This window comes from Dufourea novaeangliae, unplaced genomic scaffold, assembly GCF_001272555.1.
Source record: "Dufourea novaeangliae isolate 0120121106 unplaced genomic scaffold, ASM127255v1 scaffold106, whole genome shotgun sequence".
In the NCBI taxonomy this organism is placed as follows: domain Eukaryota; kingdom Metazoa; phylum Arthropoda; class Insecta; order Hymenoptera; family Halictidae; genus Dufourea; species Dufourea novaeangliae.
In genome coordinates, this window is record NW_015373978.1 from 224874 (window position 1) to 233976 (window position 9103).

Below are 9103 nucleotides of genomic sequence, written 5' to 3' on the forward strand. Positions count from 1 at the left end.
GTTAAGAATTTAATGAAAATGAAAATTCTTAGAAAAATTTCGAAATCAGTTAAATTGCACCACGCTTCGAATAACACTGATTCGAGACGCCCAATAAAATAACTATCAGAGTCTTAATTTCAGAATGGAAATAAAAAAATGTTGGATGTATATTTGTTTTAGACTTACCGGTATCTGGACGAACGTCCCATTGTTTAGCTGAGGATACGAGTATAATGGCACCACGGGGACCGAACCATTTTTCAAAAAAATTGGTCCTTGAATGGGCGTGACGTGAGCATCTCTCGGTATGTCCAGCTCCTCGTCGTCGTAGTAGTCCTCGAAATCGTCGTCGTAATCCAGGATAGCGTGGATCGAAGTCTTAGTGCCCGGACCACCTTCACCGCTAACTCTCGTGTACCTTCGATAAAGATAAAAATTTCATTTCATAATTTACAAATTCAACGGATCGATGTACTGAAATTATGATAATTATCGCGAATTCTTTCTTATCAACTCTGGAAACGACCTTCGATGGATTCTTGAGGAAAAGTTCGGCTCCCGGATGAAAGTTGTTCCCTCGATTTAACGCATTACGAGCGATAATGAAGAGAAGATTATGTAATAATGAGAAGCAATTAAAGTGAACGAAGGAACTGACGTGAAATGTATAGAGAGCAGTGCTAAAAGATGAGGAATTTATGAAGGAACTCGCGTGCAACGACTAGTGATGGGAGCAAGTGTATTCCAAGTAGGTTCCAATATAACCTACAGTTTCGGGCACTTCATGAATACAGATTATTTTTTGAAAAGAAAAACAATACTTTTAAGTCGACTTGAACTTAAACGAGATAGGTTCGAACTCTTAACAAGTATTTTCAGAAATGTAAGTGATACTTCCGAGTATAATTTGAACCTTGACTAATTGTAAGTAGATTCGAATCTTTTAACACGAACTAAAAATTGTGCTAGTGCTCTTGCATAAGAAGTTTAACAGTTTAAAGTTATTCTGAAGGTACATATCGACATTAACGTGCTATTTTTCGTAATGGACGTTTATATAATGAAACAAATTTACGTTTTTATTTATCTCAAATGAAATAAAATTCATATTATTTTTTGTTATATTAGAAAAAATTTGTTTATTTAGTTTTAAGTTCTGTATTTTACATAACTAAAAGATTTTTGTTACGTGCAATTGTGCGTTTTGTTTTCGATCAGAAATAAAATCAAGTTGTCTTTCAAGGTTTGAGTACTACTTTTACGAGATTTGATTCTTTCAAATGTCAAAGTACTTATACACTATCGTTCAGGAGTATCCAGACAATTAATACGATAATGCAAATCTGTGACATGTTCATAATATTTATAAATATTTTTCATACGAAGTGTCTTTGTTGTTTTTTATAACTCTATGCTATCAAAAGCGAAGATGTACACTAAAATGTTATAGAAGAACATAACTGGTATTTATTAACGAATAATACCCATCAAAGTATCATGATCAAAGTTGAATGAAAAAGTATACGTACAATATAACAAAAGGAACGAGTTTTAGCTGTTCTTTCCAACTTCTGTTGTACCTTTATGCGTCTTGAAACGCATTAAAATAAAGGTTTTACTAAAATTGAATACCACTTACGTATTATGATTACCATAGCAAAGCTCTTAGTGCAGGGCTCAAAACTCTGTCCAATTTTAATTCTTATGTACTAGTATTGGAAATTGTGAATTTGCATAAACTTTCGCAGTCTAAATATCAATTATGGAAAACAATAAAAGCATGTCTATAAGACAATGCAGGCGTTTGCTTAAAATTAATTTAAGTTTAACAGTTAAAGATCACAAACTCGAGTTCTAAAGAAGAGTAATTAAGGATATTAGAGTCTGTTACAATTGTAAAATTAGCCAAAACGGCTATTTAATTTGGTAAATAGCAGCAGCTATGATAGTCTTATTTACTGAAAAATAGTAACATTCCAATGTCAACAATATACTGTATACGGTCGCCAGAGTTGGGCTTATTTAGATAAAAAATTATTTACACGAGGGTTCTAGTAAAAGATACTTTATCTTTATCCGTTATTCGATATTGTTATTTAGATAAAAATTTTGCCCATTTCTGACGGACACTTATTGTTAGTGTAAGTACATTCTGAAACTCTACAGGTATTCGTTCTGAAGTTCCAAAACCAGTTTGTATAATTCGATTAAGGGAGACAGTAGTAAAAAGTAACAGTTTTTGGTTTTCATGAAATAAAAAAGTCTATATTTTAGCTACAGATTTAATGTTTATTTATACGGATAGGTTGGAGATTCAAGATTGGTTCTATAGCGATGTAATGTTTTTAGATTCATTTTTAAAAATGTTATGACCGTGAAAATTGATCGAGCCGCATTGTTACTTTTTGCCCCACCTTAGGGTAAGAAAAGAAAGACAAAAAATAATTAAAACTAGCTAATAATTACAAAGAATTAACATAACATTATAGTTTTCTATTTAATTGGCTCAACACAACATTATTTCTTAATAAATATATACTCGACATAACATAAATAGTCTTCTTATAATTAGTAAAACATAACATTATCTTCTTAATGAGATCAATTAATTATCATAATTTATTGATTATTTGTTATCATAGCGCTACCTCTTTTATTTAGAAAGTTATAAACTCTGTTAAAACCTACCCCTGTTACTTTTAACCCCGATCTCCCCTACATTGCAAACGCGAAAAATGAAACATCACCTTTTAGAAGTAGTAATGTAATATAATAAAGTGAAACTTTTGTATTGGAGTCACTTGGATTCGTGAGTACACATCGAACTCGAACCCATTACTAGTAACGACGATTCAGTTACCACGGTAATGAAAAGTGGAGATGTTAAACAGGGCCATTTAATAACGCTTATTCGTCTCTTCGATAAAAACGCTCGCAGTAAACGTCGAATACGTTCGTATAAGTAACGCAAGCCTGGGATAACGTGACGAAAGAAGCGGCATCATATACATAGATCGATGACATAACTGCCGTCTCGTAGTAATGGGAATCCATGAACGAAACACGTCAGACGTTCATTAGGAATGCGCGGCACGCAGGGAAGAAACCGTTCCGTCGATCGTTACATAAATAATTGTACGCACAATTAAGGCGACTGTGCGAACCGCTTTCGCTGCCTCAGCCATGACTTGTCCCGTTCGCGATGAAAACATTGATATCCCCCGTTTACAGGATGTCACACTGGGATAATTACTCTGAGTCAACTGTTACACACTGTTCCTTATAATCGCGTAACTGTGATTATCGTTGTGATCGGAGATGCTGATTATGCAATTTTAAATAAAGTTATCCTTTATGTTGTGAAAGCATGAATGTGGATCTAAATGAAACATCTAAATGTTACTCATGATTCGTTAAATCTTGCTATTGATACTAACAAAAACAACTAACAAAAGTATATTTTCTAGCTGAAAAACAGTATACATTATTAACAACAGTGCAATTCCTATTCTTGTTAAAGTAATCTAAAAATATAAATTGGCATAAGTGACCACAGCCAAGTGATTTACTAAAGATCTGTAGTAATTAAAAGCTCTTTATGATGTCTCTGAATGTTTTGTCTATGTTGCGTTGTGTCAACACATATGTAATTATTAGCACCGATGGCTTAAGCTTAAGATAAGGGTATTATGTATGCGGAATTAATTTTTATTGTAGAATCTTGAGTCTCTTGAAAAGGTAATAGTTTTAATATTTGATTACACTTATTGAAATTTTTAATTAGAAAGGAACATACCGAAGTGACAATCCCTGATTTTAATGCAACTCTGTTAGAAAGACTTATTTATTTGTAAAAAAAATCTCCCGAAAAAATCCAAGAAATTACACTCTAGGATAGAACCCAGACCTCTTTAAATCTATAAAGAACTATTTAAGTTATATAATTAATAACAAAATTTGACTGTTTGAACTATTAAACGTTTTTTAGAGGAAAAATGTGCCATAAGTGATGTTCTATTTGTTCTGTTGTAAAATTAAAATATAAGCCACGAGTTAATCTGGCTTTCAGATGCAGAAATGGTCTCTAAATTGTTTTGTAGCAACTAATTCGAAGTCCTCAGGAAACTCCAATTCAGGGGCTCATACATGGGCGTAGCCAGATTATCAATCAGAGGGGGGGGGGGATATTAATACATCGACTGCCGCAGTAAAAAAGGCTGTACGTAGCTAGACAAACTTTATTTTGTGTTTAAAGTCATAAATCGATGAAAATGTATACGTTTTGTTATAGGAGGGGTTGTTGGACATGTGTTAAATTATGCTGTAATGTTGATTTTACGTAAAATTTTGTAACTGTATTTAAATAATCCAGCCTTTTTCCAATGTGCGTGTCACCCATATTTGGGTGACGTGGCAGTCAAAGTGTTAAATGTATCACTTTTTGTGTTAACAACAAATTCTAATAGTCAAAAATGACACTAGCCAAATGGTGAAACCTATCCTCTCAAAGGCGACCTATGCCCTAACGTATCCTGAAAAGAAAATTGATCGATTCTTTAGATTCTTAAAGATACCGTAAGTTGGGGTAACATTGACTCACAAGAAAGGTGTCCCAACTCGCACGGTCCCGATTTTCATGAAACTTTGTGGGATTGTAGGGGCCATCGAATTATGCGAGAAATATTGTTTTTTATCGGCCGAGTTTCGCGTTAAAGAGGTGAAATCACCCTTCAAATTTTACCGAATTCTTCGTTTTTTCAGTATATTTTGTTAACCGTAAAAGATAGAAAGAAACTTTTAATGGGCGAGTGTCATGGTTTTTATGTATAATAATATGGTGCTAAAAAATAGCACAAAACACAATTTGTTTACGATAAACAAATTTTTTATAAGTTAATTTTACAACTTGTTCAAATTTACATGATGACAAAAAGTGACAAGCATTTCATTCAAAATGTATTGATATATCCTGCACGGCTTTCCCGCTACATTGAAAAACTTAAAAATGTATAAAAGGGGAATGATACTCCCGATACAAATATTCTTAAAAAGAACAAAATATACATTCAATGTAAATTGAGTTGTTGGATAAATCTGTGAAATAAGTAATTTGAAATAGATATGTCGTATATGTTTGTTGTTTATACATGTACATAGGTGTACAGGGTGGTCCACGCAACTTGTTCATCCTGAATAACTTTTAAAGTATGCATTTTATGAAAATAATTTTTATAGAAAAGTTGTACGGTCTGCTGGGATACATTACGTAATGCATATGTTTCTTTTATAAGTGGAGGCGTTTCGGAGATTTGAAGGTCAACTTCGTTTTTTTAAATGGAATGCTATATTTTTTATGTCAAAATATCGAAGAGCGTTACATTTTGAATAAAAAAGTCGTGACCTTTATTACTCGTAAACCTAATAATTAACGAATAATTGCACTTTGTTTCTTGAAAATGGCCTGTGCCTAATATCAAGTTGGAGATTCAATAACAGCAAAGATTTCCGTGAGACCGCGGAGTTTACGTGACAATGTTTATCAACATGACCGATTCTGCGTATGGAATCGTAATCGCCTATTCTGTCCATGATTCAGTATTGAAGTTATCATCAATGTTTATGCGTGACTACCTTAGTAAGATAAAAACAAAAATGAAATTTAGTAATTGTGAAAAAGTGGATATGCTTTTAGTTTATGATGAGTGCCATAGAAATGCAACAAGAGCTATAGCTATGTATGCCTAAATTTATCCTGAACGAAATCAGCCATGTCGATTGATATTTAAAAGACTTTGTACATCGCTTCGAAAAAGAGGAAGTTTTAATGTTACCAAACGTATCGTAACCAAAACAGCGGTAATAGGAAATCCTATTATCAGTACATATACAGCAAAACAAGCGTGCTTCGAATTCTTCATAAAGAAAAATATCATCCATATCACCTAATACTTCACCAAGAGTTGCACGGATCGGATTATGAAAATCGCGTTCGATTTTGCCAGTGGTTCGTGCATCAAATGCACAATGATGATCTTTTTTTACAAAAAGTGATATTTACCGACGAAGCGACATTCACGAATCGCGGGCAAATTAATTTCAGAAACATGCACTACAGGGCATCTGAAAATCTTCACTGGATGAGAGAAGTCGGCTATCAACGTCAATGGGGCGTTAATGTGTGGTGTGGCATATTCGGCAATCAATTAATTGGACCATATTTTATTATTGAACGATTAACGGGGAAAAAATATTCGAATTTTTTTTAGGTGATATTTTACTCGAAAATGTACCATTAAATATCCGCACAGACATCTGGTACCAACATGATGGTTTCCCCACATATTATGCACATGTAAGAAGGCTAGTGCTGGACAGTCAATTCCCCAATCGATGGATCGGTCGTGGTGGAAAATTTCTGTGGCCACCACGTTCACCAGATCTAGCGCCGCTAGTCTACTTTCTATGGGGTACATTAAAAGGTATGGTGTATCGTGAACCAACAACAACACTAGAGAATATGAAAGAACGAATTCGTGAAGCATGAAGTATGCTTGCTGCAGAAACAATTTAGAGTGCAGTTTCCTCGTTGATTAATAGATTACATCAATGTATTAATGCGAATGGACACCATTTCGAACACCTACCTTAGTGAACGGAAGAAGTCTTACGGAAATCTTTGCTGGTATTGAATCTCCAACTTAAAATTACACACAGATCATTTTCAAGAAACAAAGTGAAATTATTCGTTAACTATTATGTTTACGGCTAATAAAGGTCAGTACTTTATTACTCAAAATTTAACGCTTTTCGATATTTTGACATGAAAAATATAGCATTCCATTTAAAAAAAACGAAGTTGACCTGCAAATCTCCAAAACGCCTCGACTTATAAAAAAATGTATGCAGTACATAATGTATCCCTCCAAACCTAACAACTTTTCTATAAAACGTTTTCTCATGCCATGCATATTTTAAAAGTTATTCAGGGTAAATAAGTAGTGTGGACCATCCTGCATATCTTTTGTAGATATGTACAATACAGGGTGTCCCAAAATAACTCCGATTCCCGGAAGTGAGGAGTTCTTGAGATAATTTGAAATAACTTATTTCTTAGCAAAAATGTTATCCGAGGCTAAGTTATAGAGATGTTAACGAAAAACCCCGACCAATCAGAGCGCGAGTCTGCCGGCTGAGATCCCGCGTTAGCGTTAACTACCAATCGCAGCGCCGTAGCCAACGATACCGCGGAAGCTCGGCTTGGCAGTTGGAGTTTTCTGTGAATATCTCAACAAAGCCTCGGATAACATTTTTGCTAAAGAAAATGTTGTTTAAAATCATCCCAGGATCACCCATCATTTCTGGGAATCGAAGTATTTGGGACCCAAATCGTATTTCGGGACATCCTGTATATTTTTTTTTCTTTTGCAGTTTGATAGGTCTTTTAATATATCATTTAGTTTTCCCATTAAAAGTTTTTTTTTTATATCTTACGGTTAACAGACCATATTGAAAAACGAAAAATTTGGTAAACTTTAAGGGGTGACTTCGTCATCTCTTCGTCATCAAGTGAATGTCAGCTGAAAAAAATTGATGCTTGCATAACTCGATGTCGACTACAATCCCTCAAAGTTTCATGAAAATCGGGACCTGCGGGTTGAGAAATCTTCCTTGTCAGTCGGGAATAATTTTGTCCCAAAGTCAGAGAATGATTATTTTCGATTTTAGAACTCTTTTTTAGGTATTTTTACGTGACATATATTTTCACGTAAACTTAATATAACATATTATAGAGCAGCAAAATCGAAAATGGTCATTTTTTGACTTTGGAACAAAGTTACCTTGACTGACAATGCGCAAAGGTACTCTAATTTACGGTACCAGAGTATCTTTTTACTCCCCTCGGAAACAAACAAACATTAACAAGGGTCGTTTCTGTCAAGAGCCTCCCAAATTAGTTCAAGATTTTTAATTCAGTATATTCAAAATTATTCACCCATTTGGTCTTTCGGGATAACTCTCCTCTTCAGGTATGCTCGAGGTTCTGATGTTACTTTGATCCCTTTCAATTTGAACCCGTTGTTGTTGCTGCTGCTGTTGTTGTTGTTGTTGTTGTTGTTGTTGTTGTTGTTGTTGTTGTTGTTGTTGTTGCTGGGGCTGTGGTGCTGGAGGTCTCATCTGTTGTTGCTGCCGTGGTTGGGTCCTCCTGAAGTCTTGATTGTAGTTCGCGTATCTGGTGTCCTGCGTCGACGAGAACGACGAATGCTCGACGTACGTGTTCGAGCTCGTTTGCCGATTGAAGGTTGGCTGATGTTGTTTTTGCTGCTGGTAACCGGCCGGCGGTATGTACGGCTCATTTTGAAATGGCTCGCGGTCATTGAAATTTGGAGCTGGTGCAGGCGGAAGTACCGCGTTCAATCGAAGGTTGTTCACCGTCGAATGTCCTCCGTTTTGTCCACCGTAGAAGAACGGCGTGGGCGTTGCCGACTGATACGGCAAGGTGAAGTTGACCAGCGACATTTCTACCGTACTGTCTACAACCGAATGCGAAACATAAAATATTTCTTCACTAATAAACTTCGCCTTTCCTCATTCCTAGCTAGGATTGAGAAGGAACAATGAAATTAAGAATACGATTGACTATACTGTGGGGTTCAAACATTTCGAAGCAGTTAACACTTTATTGACCGATAGCCTATTAAGAGGCTATTAAATTTCAATGTTTATAGATAAAAAGCCGACTAAAATTGTTACGTTATTCTATTCTATACAGTTTTTGTTATTTTCCATGAATGTAATTTTTTACTGTGATTGAATTGTTTAATAATAGTTCGTTGGTTGTTGATCGTTGGATCCACTGAACTATTAAATAGCAACCGGTAGATAATGTGTTAAATGCAATCTGAGAAAATCAAATTACAGATTTTTTTATTACAATCAAAGGCTTGGATATTATAAAGGTACATATTTTTATTACAATATCAACTTGAAAGTAACAGAAAAACTTATATGTATTTATCAAATTTTTCCCTAATCAAAATGACTACCTTTATTTTTAACCTATAGAGAACTATCTTTAGGCTCCAGGGGGGTCGCTTATTTTTCGTAGTAAATAAGAGTTCTA

General features: G+C 34.7%; 1 protein-coding gene across 1 annotated transcript in view; it reads right to left on the reverse strand.

The window, feature by feature from the left end:
* LOC107187104 overlaps nt 1–8499 on the reverse strand; it is a 49870-nt gene extending 41371 nt beyond the window's left edge. Inside the window, exons 1-2 of the mRNA XM_015575113.1 lie at nt 7976–8499; nt 169–400 (exon numbers count right to left, since the gene is read on the reverse strand). Of these exons, the coding sequence (XP_015430599.1) occupies nt 169–400; nt 7976–8499 (756 nt within the window). The remainder of the gene's footprint in view (nt 1–168; nt 401–7975) is intronic.
* Nucleotides 8500–9103: the final 604 nt, after the last annotated feature.